The sequence below is a fragment of the Lupinus angustifolius genome, chromosome LG03 (genome assembly GCF_001865875.1).
Source record: "Lupinus angustifolius cultivar Tanjil chromosome LG03, LupAngTanjil_v1.0, whole genome shotgun sequence".
NCBI lineage: Eukaryota > Viridiplantae > Streptophyta > Magnoliopsida > Fabales > Fabaceae > Lupinus > Lupinus angustifolius.
Genome location: NC_032011.1, coordinates 703,199 through 720,806, shown reverse-complemented (window position 1 = coordinate 720,806; position 17,608 = coordinate 703,199). Strand labels below are relative to the sequence as shown.

Below are 17,608 nucleotides of genomic sequence, written 5' to 3'. Positions count from 1 at the left end.
GTAGAAGATTAAGCACATGGTTAGTTATTCTCGCTCCTTCATACCTGGATCACATTCAACTTGAACGAATTTGAACCAATCAGATCTCACTTTTCTCATTCGCCGGCGATAACCGTTCTCATGGCTCCGTTTCCATCTGAAAACGGCGTCGATGGAGATGATGAGAGAGAAGAAGAAGAAGAAGAAGAAGAAGATGAAGATGAAGAAGAAGAAGAAGAAGACGATGACGAAGAGCCAAGGCTCAAATACCAGAGAATGGGAGGGAGTATACCTTCGCTTCTAGCGAGCGATGCAGCGTCTTGCATTGCGGTTGCGGAAAGGATGATCGCGCTCGGTACTCACGACGGCGTCGTTTATATCCTTGATTTTCTCGGCAATCAGGTCAACTATTAATTTTGCTTATGTTTATGTGAAATTTGATTATCGTGGCTTAAATTGGAGCTGCTTAGTTCGTTTTCGTTTTAGGCGATGTTTTGTGCTTGACAATGGTGCTCGTTTACTAGCTGGTAATAGCATCAAGCATATGGTGTTCAAGTTTATGTCAGAAATTGTGGCTCTTAAGTTGACAGTGCTAGAATATTTCGAAGAACTTATGGCCATTAAATAATGACACGTTATTGATTAGTAATTAACCACCGTAGTTAATCAATTGTTGAGTGCACCTGGTTTATGCAAGACTTTATCGGAGATATGGTATGCATTTGTGTAGTAAATCGCCATTTTCGTCCATATATTGTTATTGTCAGGCGTCGGTTATATTAGTCTTGGGCTTCAGGGAATTAACATATTAGTCTCTGAAACTGTGACATGTCAGTTGACATGAGGAAGTAATGTTTACATTCTCAAGGGCTAATGCGATAATTTCGTAAAGATGGGGACTAATGTCACCGGTGCTTACAATTTCAGAGATTACAATGAGGGTTTACTCGTAGTGTTCTGTATGGTTGCTTTTAGCTGTTGGCATGTCAAAGTTAATAAGATGTGTGCCGTTTTTTGTTAATTAAGAAACCTGTCTTACCGAGTCATCTCTTTACAGGTGAAAGAATTCCATGCCCATGTTGCTGTTGTTAATGACCTTAGCTTTGATATAGCGGGTGAATACATTGGGAGCTGTTCTGATGATGGATCTGTTGTAATTAACAGCCTTTTTTCTGATGAGAAAATGAGATTTGAGTATCACCGCCCTATGAAGGCGATCGCTTTGGACCCAGACTATGCAAGAAACTCGTCTAGGAGATTTGTTGCTGGTGGTTTAGCAGGGAATTTGTATTTGAATTCAAAGAAATGGTTAGGCTATCGTGACCAGGTTTGTAAGATTCTTCTAACCCTTAACCCATGCATTTTTAGTATTACTCCTTTGAGTGTTAATAACTGTAAACATTTCCTGTCCTCCTTGAAAAAAGGTTTTGCACTCTGGAGAAGGTCCAATACATGCTGTGAAGTGGAGAACAAGCCTCGTTGCCTGGGCAAATGATGCAGGAGTGAAGGTTTACGATACCGCCAATGACCAGCGTGTAACATTTATTGAAAGGCCACGAGGTAGCCCACGGCCCGAGCTTTTGCTTCCTCACCTGGTTTGGCAGGTTAGTCAACTATTTGAGTAGGCATGCTGTGTGGTTGTGTCATTATTGTGCGAAGCAGTGTCCACTCCTAAAATTGAATTCAAGGCTTGCTAAGTGCTTCTAAGTTTTAACAGAGACAATAGGATTTTATGTGTTTTCATATAATTTCTTGACAAGAATGATGTAGATTAATGTCCTTCTGTATTTTACAGGATGACACTCTCTTGGTTATTGGTTGGGGAACATCTGTCAAAATTGCTTCAATAAGGACAAACCGCCATCACACAGCCAATGGGACATATAGGCAAGTTCCTTTGTCTGGTATGACCCAGGTGGATATTCTAGCATCATTCCAAACTAGCTATTTCATCTCAGGAATTGCTCCCTTTGGTGATACTTTGGTTATTCTAGCTTATATTCCTGGAGAAGATGGAGAAAAGGATTTTAGTAGCACCGCTCCTTCACGACAGGTATTTATATGTTCCTTGCACGTGATATGATGAAATGAAAGTATTTTACTTCTGATCCTGTCCGATAATACTGTAGATGTCTTCCTTGCCTCTTCCCACTTCATGATCTTCAACTAGTTTTCATAGTTGATTTTTATGTTCACTTCAATAAAGGGCTACCTCCATGCATTATTTTACAGTTGTCATAATTCTGGTCCTTAATACTTGGACACATGGAATTTTAATTTTTTAGTGTGAACTGTGGAGGATCAAATAGTGTGATTAACTCAATTGAAATTTTTAGATTGCTTTATAATGTTGAAAAAGTCAGTGTCAAACTGGTATCTGCTGCTTCCTACAAATTAATTTTTTCATATACATATTTTTCTTTTGGCAAATCATTTTATTTACATCTCGCTATTCTGTTATTTAGTGTGGTGTGTCTCATTGAGGTCATATGTCATCTGTATTACTGACACTGCTCCTTACTGGCATCAATTGTCTATAGAGTATAGACTATAACTTTAGAGAATGTCTAACACTAACTGCTTAACTTCAATTGCACATAAATGTGAAAAGCAGTTTAATGTGATTGTATATCATAAAAGGAGAGAAAACAAAGCTATGCTTGCATCATTTTCTTCATTGGATATAAGAAATTGATTTGTTCATAAAGTGAGTGGATGTAATTTTGAACAGGGCAATGCACAAAGACCAGAAGTACGAATAGTAACACGGAACAATGATGAACTCTCGACAGATGCTCTACCCGTGCATGGCTTTGAGCATTACAAGGCAAAGGACTATTCTCTTGCTCATTCCCCCTTCTCAGGTTAGCATTTAATTAGTTTTGTTTATAATCTATATTTTGTGTATGAATTGGGCTTCCATAATAATAATAATGTTTTTTTCATTCAAATGTAGGCAGCAGTTATGCTGGTGGTCAGTGGGCTGCAGGGGATGAACCAATTTACTATATCGTATCCCCGAAGGATGTAGTTATTGCAAAGCCAAGGTTATTGTCAACTTGACTTGATCCTATTATACTGTTCTAAGTGATCAATGCACTCATGTTGAATTAATCACCAAAAAAGATAAAAGGGAGAAAAGTAGGATGTTATGTTCTTTAAGACTTCATCCCCCCTTACTTTAAATGCTTTATTCTTTTTCTGAGTATGGGATTCTGGTTGAAATAGAAGAAATAATCTTTTATAAAAAATAATAAGTAGAATAAATAATCTTTCTTGTGTTCAAGTTGTCTTAAACCTCATTGTATTCACCTAGTGGTGGAGGTTGCTATTCTATTTAGGTTTATATATGTTTCATGATGTGCCCTTGGCTTGCCACATGTCAGCTGACTGCTTGCCCTTAAGAATGTTATGTTTCTGTGAGCCTGTGACTTTGTTTTGGTGTACAATACTTCATTCCTGTCCAGTTTCTCAGTGATTGTGTTGTTCCTGTGTTATTTAATTCCACATATCATAGAATGATAATTTAAAGGCCGTTATTTGTTACTAATTTTAGTCAAGAAAATTCAGATGCCTCAAAGTGACTACATAGAAAGGGCAATGCTCTCCTTTATGTCAGACATCCTTCACATTTGTTATATTCCCTTTGATGGAAAAGCAATTTAACTACCATTTCTCCCAAGGGACTAGAACAAGTAAATCAAAACAAATGAAATTTCTTGTTTACCTTAAATTTCTTATTATATGTGTACATGGAATTCTTCTAATATGCCTAAAATGTTATGCTCTTTTTATAAGCTGGTAACGAATTTAAAACATGGAGAGAAATTTATGCATTTTAATTATCAGGGATGCTGAAGATCATATTGCCTGGCTTCTTCAACATGGGTGGCATGAGAAAGCTTTAGCTGCAGTTGAATCTGGACAGGGACGGAGTGAACTGCTTGATGAGGTATTTATGTTTATATTAAATCCATATGTTTTTATACTTCCTTTAATGGTTATTAGAGTTAAATATGTATTGTATAGAAAAAGGCAAGTTTGTGGCACATAAAATGAAGTTAGGTTATCCATGTATGCTTATGAAGTCAATCAATTATGTTGGTTGTGTGTAGTTGAAGGTTCCTCAACTATTTTGTTCCTACAGTTGTTTTTCATCATTTATTTGCTTTTAATAACAGTGTGTATAATATTTGACACAAGCTCAAAGTGAAGTGGAATGGAACCTACAATGTCATCTATTTGGTGATTTATGGTTTCACTATATATCACTCCGTTGTCCTTATATCTATTGAGAAACATAAAATTGTCCTTATATCTAGTGAAGGGTGATTACCTTTTTCTTCTGAAGTTTCCTCCTTGAGATTTTATTATCATGGTATTGCTAATATTTCTTGAGTCATCATTCGTACATATTATGTATCACATATTTTTCTAAGAATTCTTGGTGAACTTGTCTGTTTGGACGCAACTGAGATTTATCTTTGCAGGTGGGTTCTAGGTACCTTGACCATCTGATCGTGGAAAGAAAATATGCTGAAGCAGCTTCTTTGTGTCCCAAGTTGCTACGAGGGTCAGCCTCTGCATGGGAGAGGTACCAGTACCAAATACCATTAGTTGTTAATCTGTTGTACAGTTCTTTTTGGTAATTGAGTATCAATGGGCTTCCTTCAACAGATGGGTTTTCCACTTTGCACACCTTCGTCAACTCCCTGTTTTGGTTCCTTACATGCCTACAGAAAACCCTAGACTGCGCGATACTGCTTATGAGGTTAGCTAACGCCTAAAACAAAGTAGTCTTAGTTTTAAGTTGTGTTTACATAGTATCTATAATAAACTAAGTTGGGATTTATTTGCTTTTGGTTCTACAGGTTGCTCTTGTTGCATTAGCTACAAATGCATCTTTTCATAAGGACCTTTTGTCTACTGTTAAATCATGGCCATCTGTAATTTATTCTGTGTTGCCTGTTATTTCTGCTATTGAACCTCAGCTTAATACATCATCCATGACTGATCCACTCAAGGAGGTTAGTCTGACTATAATTATATTTGCATTTTGAAATTTGAATATCTTTACCATCTCTTGATACTTATATTAATGTGCTGCTTTTCTATGTCAGACATTAGCAGAGTTGTATGTGATTGATGGGCAACACGAGAAAGCCTTCTCATTGTATGCTGATGTAGGTGGTCTTAATTAATATTTATTGTACTCAGGAAGCAATTACATTGAGTGATTGACACAGATACTTTGATTTTATTCTTTTGTGTATTTGTTGTGATATACCAATTTACTTTTCCCCTTTTCTGAAACTTTCAGCTTCTAAAACCTGAAGTGTTTGACTTCATTGACAGACATAACCTGCATGATGCAATTCGTGAAAAGGTATGTGGGATTTGTTAAAAAGAGAATTTTTCTCGGTAGTACGTTTTCTCTGTAGTTTTAGACTCGGTTAAGATCAGCTGATGTGCAAATCATGTCTCCGCTGGAATTTGATTCTTAAGCATTAATGCACCTGAAGAATCTTTTTACATCTTTTTGGGTAGTATACTAGGTCGTGGCTATAAATGTTGTCATATCTTTCACATATTTTGTTTTCCAAATAACAGATATAATCATAGATTTATTGAATGCATAGAAAAATGGATGAACCGGCAATATCACATTGCAAATATCTGGAACTAATTTATTAGAATTTGATTGTTCCTAGAATATTTGAAGAGGAGAAAAAATTGTTGAATTTAATCTTGAAGTTTGAGTTTTTTTTCTTCTAATTTTACTTGTTACCATTTATGTTAGAAAACCATAGCTTTAGGGAGAGAGGGGAAAATGATATGTGAGGCATCCCATAATATTTTGAAAGTTACTCAAGATGGCAGTGAAATATTAGCAGATGAATCACTAGCACAAGTACAACCACCAAGTTTTTTTCCCGTTTCTACATAACTACATAAGCAAATCATATCTACTTGTTAATACTTTGACAGTTTGACCGCAAAATGACCCCCACACCTTCTATTTTGATAGCATCATAAGTTGCTAATTACTCAAATCCAAAGCACATTCCTTGTTACTATTATATCCTTAATACTGCCTCTCAAGCTACTAAGCTTTCAGCTTGTTAAAAAATAAATAAAATCAATTCTATAAAACAAAGAATGTAAAACCTGATCCCACCAACCAAAGAACTTTACCTAACTATATACCTTTATTTATTCTAATATAATACAACCATGTGATATGAACCTTGGTAGAACCACACTGCATAAGCTAGCTATCATGGTTAGAGAACCTAAGATATAAAGTCCACACCAGAATCCCATACTTCCAAGTTCTAATATTTGACTCAAGTCTCATACCTTCCAATTGGATTCTAACACCGCATATTGACACTACACCTTTTACATGGCATGCTTAATGAGTAATTAATTGTTTAGTGGCCTAAGCACTTTCATTATTAATATACTCAGTCCTTAAAACTATTTATTTGATCACTTGAATCTCATTTGTCTAACCTGTGCTTGTTCAGGTAGTTCAACTGATGATGTTAGATTGCAAGCGTGCAGTTCCTCTATTAATCCAAAATAGGGACTTAATTACTCCACCTGAAGTTGTGAAGCAACTTCTAAATGCCAATGTTAAGTGTGATAGCCGATATTTTTTACATTTATATCTTCATTCATTGTTTGAAGTAAATCCACATGCTGGGAAGGACTTTCATGATATGCAGGTAGAGTTTTGTTTCTTTCATTTAACCTTTGCAAACTTCTTTGTGTGGGATTCTAGATGCAATTCAATTTATGAAAGCTATTTGCATTATGAGTTTGGCCCAAAGTAATTATTGTGTTCAATTTTTTATTATAGAAATAACTTACAGACCTCGTTATGAACATCTATGCCTTTATAATGTTCCAAGACAATGACATAATCTGGCTGAAAAGGAAATATAAGACCCTCGATTGACTAAATAATAATTGAGTAATGATATATAAAAAGTGTAGCTCACTGCATGAGGCTCCCATTCAGTAGGGTATGGGGATGATAGATGTATATAGTCTTATCCTCACAAGCGAAGAGCAATCGTATATCCTCCTACAAAATCAGTATACAAATCCTCCTACGCATTATGATGGTGACATGTGTCATTTGTAGGCCATTCATTAATAAGTACAACCTTGTGGCACTTGTCACCGTCATGTGTGTAGGAGGATTTGCAGGCTAATTTTGTAGGTCATATCATTTTTCTTAATAAATACTATCATGGTTAAGAAAGACTTATATATTCATGTCTTGTCAATGAACATGATTTATGATAGAGCATTATGATATTATTCAATCCATATAGCCGACCCCATCTAGCAGGATAAAGGTTTGGTTGTTTGTTTTTCTTTATAACAAACCTTGTATGTGATACGTGATGCGGCAAATTTGGTATGCGGTAAGTAGGGTAAATGAGTGAACCATGTAAACAACCAAAACTCTATACTTTCATGCGCCGGACATGAGTAGATAACTTTTAAATACCATATAAGGTGTCTTCTCCAATCTTGTTCTACCAGAATCCTGTATGTATACATTTATTTACAAGCAACTAGAATGGAGGAGGTTTTTTTCCAACACCTTCAACTTGGTCCTGTATAGTCGAGTCCTTAGGTACATGTTTTTGGATTCTTAGGCACACTGTTTTGCTGCTTTATGTGGACTGTGGGACCTTCCCCTGTTTTTACACAAACAGCAAATCCATCTGCATCTCTAGTTGTTGCATAATAGATCAGGGGTGGCTATCGTTGTAATAGAATAATAAATCAGTTTCGGTCTAATTACAGTTCAATCTATTTTACCAGCAATTATTAGCTATTGCTACCAATTTGTGTTTGCAACCTGTAGAGCCATGGCCTTGTAGTCATACGATTCTTTCTTGTGGTCCAGCCACACTGTTATTCATTTGTCCTTTTTATCTCTTTATTCTTCTCTCACTTTAGTGGTTTGTATGTGCTGCCTGCGATTAAATTCTTTTTTTCTCAGTTAATAGCATCCTTTTGTCTACTGCGTAGGTAGAGCTCTATGCAGACTATGATCCAAAGATGCTGCTACCTTTTCTTCGAAGCAGTCAACACTATACCCTCGAGAAGGTTTGTGATCAAACTTTGAAAGTTATATACATATGTTCATGTGAACTAAATTCTCAATTGTTTTTCAGGCTTATGAAATTTGCATTAGAAGAGACCTAATGAGAGAGCAAGTCTTCCTCCTAGGGAGGATGGGAAACTCAAAACAAGCCCTGGCTGTTATTATAAACAAATTAGGGGATATAGAGGAGGTATTTTATTTAATAATTTTCTACTATAGGTGGTTTTTGGTTTCAATCAATTTTAATGTCTTGAATCAGAACTTCGGGGATTTTATGTTGAATTTGAATGCTAATATTTTTACGCAGGCTGTAGAGTTTGTCACCATGCAGCATGATGATGAACTTTGGGAAGAACTAATCAAGCAGTGCCTACACAAACCTGAAATGGTATATCTTGATAACTGAATTGTATATTTAAGATATAGGCCTGTTTGATTTCCTACTTTGAGAACAGTTTTTTGTTTTAAAGATGATATCTGTTTGGGAATTGGTCCCTATTCCATATTTTTAAAGACTGGTAAGATATCAGCTGTTTTCGTAACCAGAATCCTGGCACATCTTTTAGATGTTCTCTGACTCTGTTTTCTTTTTATTCTCTTTTCCAAAAACATGGTGGAGATTTTCGTTGAATATCTCAATTACATTTTACACTCTCACCTTTCCTCTGTGTTTTCCCCTTCATTTCCTGCATCTCATCAGTAGGCCTTTCATCTATGCTATCTTTTTTTGTTGGTATAACCAAGGGTATCCCCAGGAACTAATCCCTTTTGGGGTATGTATCTATTCCTCCTAACAAGTATCTCTCCCAGGATCTAGTAGGCCTTACTCCACTTGATCAACGCCTTGTTGGTACATCTATGCTATCTTGGTCAGTGCTATTCCATTACCGCCGACAATGTCTGAAGGCTGAACTGCATTTCTCTGTCTCATCATATGCATCTAGTGCATGCTATTGTCCATATGGACTGTGACAAGCACCCTATCTTCTCTTGTAACACCATTTCTTACCGTAGCTTTTTCTGGAATAAATGAACTAAGATTCTCTCCCGTGGGATAGCCTGGTATCAAAAAGATCCACATAGCCTTCAGTTTGGAGGTGCTTCTAGATGATGAAGTGTGGCCTCATAGAGATCATTGCATTCTGCATCTACGGTGAAACACTTTTTGGTCACTTGTGCCTTTCTAGATGGAATGGATGTGGGATCATTGTACAAGTTTTTTTTGAGGAAAAAATATAAATAGTTCATGGGAACAAAGTTTAAAATTATTATTGTGTTGTTTTTCTATAAAGAAAATTGTTTTTCTAACTGAAAATTTTCTTCAATATGTTAAACAAAACATAGTTTCCTGTGATAGAATTTGGAAATCTGTTTCAGAAACCAGAACAACTGAAACAGCAACAAGGATGGTCAATATCAATGTATTTTGTATTCCTTTCTCAAACCTTTTCTAAGGTTGGTTCTGGTAATTGACAGGTTGGCATACTACTGGAGCACACAGTTGGAAACCTTGATCCCCTCTACATTGTAAATAAGGTTCCAAATGGGATGGAAATACCTCGGTAAGTAATAAAATTGTCTTAACCAAAATTTCATTATGGTTTCTAATCTTGCAACATATAAAAGGAATAAAATTAGTGAGTTGTAGATCACATTAAGTAGGACTAGGAGATGCCAATCTATCAGAGTATCAGGTTCTTATTATGCATATGCAAGTTGTTCAACGTGCTTCGAATTTTAACTGATTACTCAGATAGCTAGATCATTCTGGCTTCCTAATTCCAGCTATATTCGATAGCGTACTGTTTTCCAGACGGTGATTTCTTTATCTGCTTTTCTATAGGCTCAGGGATCGGTTGGTTAAAATTATCACTGATTACAGAACTGAAACATCACTTAGACATGGGTGTAATGATATCCTGAAGGTGCTTTTCTCCCTCTCCATTTCTCTAGTACAAGGAATGTTTTTTTTTTAAAATATAAGATATATTGCTGATTTGTTGTCATTAAATATAGGCGGACTGTGTCAACCTCTTGATTAAGTATTACAAAGAGGCAAAGCATGGAATTTACCTAACTAATGAAGAAGACGAGCCACGATCTAAAAGGAGCAATACTCATGCTTCTCAGATATTTGACAAAACCCCAAGTCTGAGAATAATGGAAGCGAAGTCAAAGACAAGAGGGGGTGGAAGATGCTGTATATGTTTTGACCCCTTTTCTATACAGAATATATCAGTCATTGTTTTCTTTTGCTGTCACGCTTATCATACTACTTGTCTTATGGATTCCTCCTACACTAATAGTAGCAAGAAAGAGATAGAAACCACTTACAATGGTTTTGTGGATGATAATAGTCATGACGATGATGAAGAGGAAGAGGCCGGTGATCATCGTATGCGATGTATATTGTGTACTACTGCCGCTAGTTGAGTGTGTTTGTGTTTGTGTTGGTTTATATCTGTATGCAACCACTTGTGCTGGCATGGTTAATATTTTTGTTTGTGCTTGCATGCACATAGTATAGTGCATTTGTGGTTTCTCATCTTGGCGCTCAAAGTTGTTGTCAATTGTTTTTATCAAAATCATTATAGTTTTTTATTTAACCTTTCATGGCTTGTTGCATATTCTCTCCTTGTAATTAAAATGGCATGTTCCTTATGACAAATGTTGAAAAAATGAGTAGCTTTTTGATTGTTTACACTTTCCTGCAGTAGAACTTGTAGATGTAGTATGTGTCTATTCGGTGATTAAGCAATCAATACCTGGAAAATGGGTAACTTGTTTTGGTTTTGACCCCTCTATTTATAGTTTATGTTTTTTTTTCCTTATCCCTGCATTTTTAGTCGGTTGTGATTTTTGTCATCAGCGTTAACTTAGGGTCAAAAATGCTAACTTAGAGGGATTAAATCCTTAAAAAAGCAGATGAGCTAAAATCAGTGCAACCAATGATTGTAGTCTACATATTTTTTAAGTATCTAGTCTTTGATGTTAGGATAGCTAATGGTGAGGATCAAAATCAAAACCGAATAAAAATGTAGAGATTAAAAACTTGAAAAAAAACGAATTAAAATAAAAGAAGAGGAATCAACTTAAATGGTAACATTTGCTATAATTCTTTTGTATTTGTAATAACCAATAAGCACAAGCTAAGTAACCTACCTGGCTAGTAATCATATTCATGTCTGTATGTGCAGTTCTTGGATCTCTAAAGTGAGAAATTAAAGGGAAAATAGTAAATTGAGAAATAGTAATTACTCTTAATTTAATTTAAAGAGTAAATTACACGACACCTCCTGAGTTTTAGTGAAATTACATAAACCACCCATCACTTTTCTAAATTTACACAAATCTCCCCTAGTTTTGTACTTTATTACACTGACCACCCTGTATAAGAAATAAGTGTAATTTTTTAAACAAAAAATGTGATAAATGCAATTAAATTAAACAAAACATGATATATTGTGTAGACAAGTCTAAATATATACAAATTAGTAGACAAGTCTAAATAATATACAAATCAATGTATCTTTATTATTATTTTGTTACAAAATGCATCAACAATTATAAAGAAATATTGTTTAAATCACTCTTATAATGTAGTGTAACGAACCAAAAATAATAAAGATATATTGATTTGTATATTATTTAGACTTGTCTACACAATATATCATATTTTGTTTAACTTAAATGCATTTATAACATTTTTTGTTTAAAAAATTACACTTATTTATTATATAGGGGTGGTCAGTCTAATGAAAGTACAGAACTAGGGGAGGTTTGTGTAAGTTTAGAAAAGTGAGGGGTGGTTTGTGTAATTTCACTAAAACTCAGGGGTGTCAATGTAATTTACTCTAATTTAAATTATGCATGACACAAATTTTTAATGTTAATTAATCTCTACTAAATTTTTAATATTAATTCAGTATGTAAAGTATGCATGACACAGTTTTCAAATATTTTGTTCCTAGTTTGTGATCTCTTCAGTTTTTTGGTACTATGGAAAATCAATACCTTTTGGGTCATGGGAAGAAGCTATTATGAGAATGCGATTACTATCGGCTAACTTAAACTCAGCCCAAGCAATAGTGGAAGTAAGGATTATATATTTATCAAATCAACATACTTGTAACTTTTAATTTAATGAAAATGTCATCAATCTTACCATTAAATTTTCGATAATATTTCTCTCAAGGGGATTGGAATGACCAATGTCTTCGGATTTAATTCTCATATAGTGTATATATAATTGGTTATTAGACGCTCTAGTTTTGTATTATCATAATGTATAAATTATATTATTTTAATATCATTATCACATATTAATTTATATCACTCGTTATTAGTCTATATAATTTATTATATCAAATTTAAAAAATGTAAGTCAAAATGTCAGTAAGTAAAAGGTTAATAGAGGATTAATTGCATTTAGATTATTTAATATTAGAGAAAGCTGTCTATGTATTAATTTTCATAGCGATTAGTGTAGAAAATAAATTTAATGATATAATGTTATTATTTAGTCAGCACTTAAATTTGAAGATAATGATATTAAAGAAATTTTTTAATTCAATATATTATCTATTATTCGGATGTTACTATTACTGACTTTAAATAAAAACAATATAATACATCATATGTTAACTTTTTATAAATAAAAAATAATATAAATATTAAACTCTTAAATTATATATCAAACTTTTACTACTCTATTACAGCAATATATGTAGGCTACTTAATACAAAGATTTTTTTTTGCTGGGGCACTGAAGAGTTTGATAATTATGTAGTGCAATTTGCAAGTGTAAAAAAATTTACACACATTCTCTATAATATTCATTATATTTTTATTTAAAATTTATTATTAATTAATACATCAATGATATGTCAACAATATAAATACTTGTACAGTAAATTTATTAGTATATTTTTTAAATGGGTTTAACATTAATATTTTGCTAAATGCAGAAATGATTATAAGTACTAAATGAGGACATTTAATTTACTTACTTTTAAGTATATTGCAATTAATATTAAAAATGTCATATACTAAAAAAACATAAAACTTATTAGATTCTTTGTACCAAAAAAGAACTTATTTTACTTTATGATGCATAGTCTTCTTTGGGTGTTTGGTGAACCATATAGAGTTAGATTTCATGTGAGATATATTTTCCCACAAATTATTACTTTCCTTTTATTTTCTTACTCTCCTAAATTCAAACATATTACTAAGAATTTAGCACCCCTTTTAATATATTTACTTATAAAAAAAATATCACCAAGAATTTGATACTTAAGAAAATGCAAAATGAAGTGTAGCTTGAGTATCATGCAATCCAACGGTCCAAAATCCATTCAACCTACCATCTTCTCATCTGAAATGCCACGTCAGCCCTTGTCTTATTCAATATATATCCACTCATTTTGTCCTATGTTTACAATCACTACATATTCTATTGAAAATTCTCTTTTTATTCTCATTTTTCATATTCTTCTAAGCACAATGATGGTAATGTATACTCAAACCCATGCTTACCCTTTAATTTATTTGTAATCAATTACTCATTTAATCTCTATCTATTACAAATTTACAATTATTAATGTGTTGAATTTGATTTCAGGAATACATGAAAGTTCCAAAATGGGTAGAACATCTTTTGTCTACTACATTTTTCTCAGCATGTGAAATCCACACCAAACATAGGAATGAGTGCAACAAATATTGCATCGATTGTACGGACGAGGCATTTTGCTCTCATTGTGTTCCAAATACCCATAAGGGTCATCATGTTATTCAAGTCAGGCTTAATTTAATTATTTCGAGTTTAACATTTATGCATTCTTATAGTAAAGTTTTTTACATTTATAGTACATTAATCACCATTGATTTTTACTACTTTCATTCAAAAGTCAATGATAACTTATATATGAATGATGGATGATGTATCGACAGTATAAAAAACATTTATACTGTCAGTGTATGCATATTACATCATTCTCAAAATTTGTCGATTTTTTTATTATCATTTGAAAGGTTGATAAGTGAAGGTGGTTATGCAGATAAGGAGGTCATCATATGAAGAATGTGTGAGAGTGGAAGATCTTCAAAAAGCTTTAGACATTAATGGAGTTCAGACATTTGTGATCAATAGTGCTAAAGTTATTTTTCTAAACAAGAGGGGTCGTTGTGTGTCTCAGACAAAAAACAATGGTGGTGGTAATTTAAGAAACAACCTTTGCAAAAACACTACCGAGTGTATGACATGTGAAAGAACTCTCCTAGAACCTTTTTGTTTCTGCTCAATAGAATGCAAGGTTCTACCGCGTGCCTTTATTCTTGTTTTATTTTGTGTCTTCATCTAAAAAGAAAAATCGTAAAAACATAAATTAATATTTTTATATTATTTTATAAAGTTTGTCCTACTTTGTGTCCTTATTTAATTAGAAAATCTCGTTTAATTAAAAATAAAAATCATAAAAATAAAAATTAATATTTTTATATTATTTTATGAAATTTGATTAGACAGAGATTTAAAGGCAGAATTTTCTTGGAATATAGTATCGTTGTTTCATTACAATTTTGTCTCACTCTCACTAATTGGTGAGAAAAAATAAGGTTTTAATTACCTGATTTAAATATAGAATAACTTTATTTTTTGACTAATAAATAGTATGACACATACATTTTTTGCTTTTGGTAGATGTTGAATATTGGTGTTTGTTGTTTTATTATATTTTTCTATAAATTAAATAACAATGGTGCATTTTGTTTATATGATAACAGTTTGAATGGATAAAGAATGATGAGAGTGGTAAATTCTTCTTAAGTGTGAAAAACAAAGAAGAAATGGAGACAATGTGTGAAGAAATGCCAACATTGGCATCAAAAGAAAAGGACAAAGACTTTGAAGAAGAAACCAACAAAGAAGTGTCCCAAAATGAGATTGATATTCCTCCTGCTAGGCCAGTGTCCTACAATTCAAGGAAAAGAAAGGGAATACCTTGTAGGGCACCCTTTTTTTAAGGACTTATTATTATTATTATTATTATTATTATTATTATTATTATATCAATGTAATGTTCTATATGTAAAGCTTTGATATACATATACTATGCTCTCATGCTTTATATAAACCAATGAATTATGAGTTGTCTTGATGAATATCTTCATTTAAGAATAAAACATAGAAGGAAATAATGTTTACTAGTTTGCTTTTGAAGACTATTTGGTTTTGGTAAAATAATATTATTATTTTTGCATTATACACATTAAATCAATATTTGAAACATTGTTGGTGTGATTGTTCTATATGTAATGAAGTAATGAACAACTTAAATTGTTGAAAATTTAGAGATTTTTCATATTCGATTTTGCACCTACATTTTGTTGTTCTTCTTCATTAATTATTCCAACATATATATAAGCAATTTTCTTTAATCTTCTTCTTGATATCTAAGGTGGATTAGTGTAATACAAGTTATATAAATATTAAGAGTAAACTTGTAGGTGTAAATTTAAGGAATAGTTATTATCTAGCTACAAATAAAAATTAATTTGTTTATTTGGTATTTTTTATATAGGAATCTTTATATGAATGGCTGGAGAATCCTGTTCAATGTATTCTGAAGAATTATTCCTTTTATTCCAACAAATAAAATCTGAAAGCATAATACAGTGCCATGTACAATTGAGAGTAAAAGAATATGCTATCTCAAATGGTGTCTGAGTCCCCGAACTAATGAAAACATGTAACGTCAATTAAAAATATAAATGTTCATTATTTTTTTTATTTTTACTTCAATATCATTAGTTCAAGACATAGTTCGGGAAACCACTTGATTGAATAGATTATTATCTCAATTGACATAAGATCCAGCACTACATGCTTCACTTGAATGAATACCATATTTATATCTGAATATAGACACCAAATAAAATATATCTTGATGTGTTCTTTCTTTTAGTCGATGTTGAATAATAAATCAAAATCTAGTAGATAAAAAATGTTGACAAGAAATATATCTACAAATTCGATAGTTAACCATCTAGATTTTGATTTAGAACCTAGTTTATGAAGGTGAAAGAAATATGTCTATAAATTCGGTATACATGTACAAATGTTGTTCCATTATTTAGGAAAGATTGTGTAATTTAAGAAGGAAACATTACAAATATGTTTACTTATTATCTACTTTCCTTTTTTACATAATTAGTTATTACTATCTCGGGCAAATGCTAGCATTTTTTTATTCTAAATTTTTTATTCATTAATAACTAATAATAAAAAAGTAATCATCTATATAAAAAAATGTATTCTGACAGGTGTTTTACTATACTTTTATTATTATTTTATATAAATAATAAAAAAACGTACTATATATAATGATATGTTGTATGGAAATTATTATATAAAAATATATGAGTACTATTTCATAATTTATATTTCTTTGAATTATCGATGGATAAGAATGTGTATATTTACTCCATTAAGTTTGATAAGGGTATGTTAGTTTATAATATGTCTCATTTTTAAATTAATGAAAATATGCAATGTCAATTAAATTTTTTGGATATTATTTATTTTTTTGTTATTTTTCATTTTCATTGGTTTCAAATAGGGCTGGAACCGAGTCGAACCAGAGTTTAGCTCGGTTCAGTTCGATAAGGATCGGCTTAGCTTGAAACTCGACTCGAGTTCGACTCGGTTAAAGTTCACAAAATGTTTAATTCAGTTTGAATGGTTCATTTAGACAATATCTTATTTATATATATAATAACAATAAATATAAAAATAATATATGTGTCATAATAAACATAAAAACTAGTTTATATATATAATAAATATATATAAATATATCGAGCTAGCTCATGAAACTAACGAGTCGAACTATATTCAACTCAAGTTCAGTTGTTTATTTAATAAGCTCAATTTTCAGCTCAAGTTCAACTCGTTTGGTTCATGAACCAAATTTATCGAGCTAAATAACGGATCGAGTTTCGAACAAATACCGAGTTGATTCGATTCATTGTCAGCCCTACTTTCGAACATACTTTAAAACATCAAATATGTGTTAATTAAGATAACTAGTGCGCTAGTCACCCTTTTATTTTACAATACCGTTTCATTCTTCATTAGCCTATTATCCATTATATATTGTTTTTATATCCAATGAGAAGAAGTTTATAAAAAATGGATTAATAAATTATTTGCTCCTATATTATTAATTTCCTTTTTTTTTTTGAAAAATGTAATATTAGAGGAATCATCAATTATAAGTCTAAGATAATATATCAATGATAATATGTGCATACTCTAAAATTCAATTTTTAGAGCAATCCGGACAGTAAAAATTATCAAATAATTAATGATTTAAACTAAATTTTAAGTAGAATTAAAAAAATAATTTATAAATTATATTGTTTTTTCACCCTAAACAATTTTTTTTTTCTTTCTTCTGATCCAGCTTAACCAACTAATTATATATATTCATATTC

At 32.1% G+C, this 17,608-nt stretch overlaps 2 protein-coding genes across 2 annotated transcripts; both read left to right on the top strand.

Moving 5' to 3' along the window:
• LOC109342768 (vacuolar protein sorting-associated protein 41 homolog) lies at nucleotides 1-10,737 on the top strand. The gene is made up of 19 exons (XM_019580754.1): nucleotides 1-381; nucleotides 1,037-1,306; nucleotides 1,404-1,583; nucleotides 1,775-2,032; nucleotides 2,711-2,843; nucleotides 2,936-3,026; nucleotides 3,829-3,931; nucleotides 4,470-4,573; nucleotides 4,657-4,750; nucleotides 4,851-5,006; nucleotides 5,100-5,162; nucleotides 5,300-5,365; nucleotides 6,510-6,710; nucleotides 8,035-8,112; nucleotides 8,181-8,300; nucleotides 8,418-8,498; nucleotides 9,587-9,672; nucleotides 9,954-10,035; nucleotides 10,127-10,737. The coding sequence occupies exons 1-19, from the start codon at nucleotides 121-123 to the stop codon at nucleotides 10,541-10,543; spliced, it is 2,844 nt and encodes a 947-aa protein (XP_019436299.1). The 5' UTR covers nucleotides 1-120; the 3' UTR covers nucleotides 10,544-10,737.
• LOC109342505 lies at nucleotides 13,702-15,144 on the top strand. Its single transcript, XM_019580480.1, has 3 exons — nucleotides 13,702-13,910; nucleotides 14,173-14,427; nucleotides 14,897-15,144. Exons 1-3 carry the CDS (start codon nucleotides 13,740-13,742, stop codon nucleotides 15,134-15,136), a joined length of 666 nt encoding a protein of 221 aa, XP_019436025.1. The 5' UTR covers nucleotides 13,702-13,739; the 3' UTR covers nucleotides 15,137-15,144.

Bases quoted from the DNA above. Each gene is read 5' to 3' on its own strand.
- LOC109342505 (XM_019580480.1), top strand. From the start codon at position 13,740: ATGAAAGTTCCAAAATGGGTAGAACATCTTTTGTCTACTACATTTTTC. The intron at 13,911-14,172 runs GTCAGGCTTAAT...GTGGTTATGCAG, and splicing joins AGGGTCATCATGTTATTCAA to ATAAGGAGGTCATCATATGA. The intron at 14,428-14,896 runs GTTCTACCGCGT...ATATGATAACAG, and splicing joins TCTGCTCAATAGAATGCAAG to TTTGAATGGATAAAGAATGA.
- LOC109342768 (XM_019580754.1), top strand. From the start codon at position 121: ATGGCTCCGTTTCCATCTGAAAACGGCGTCGATGGAGATGATGAGAGA. The intron at 4,574-4,656 runs GTACCAGTACCA...TTCCTTCAACAG, and splicing joins TCAGCCTCTGCATGGGAGAG to ATGGGTTTTCCACTTTGCAC. The intron at 8,499-9,586 runs GTATATCTTGAT...GGTAATTGACAG, and splicing joins GCCTACACAAACCTGAAATG to GTTGGCATACTACTGGAGCA.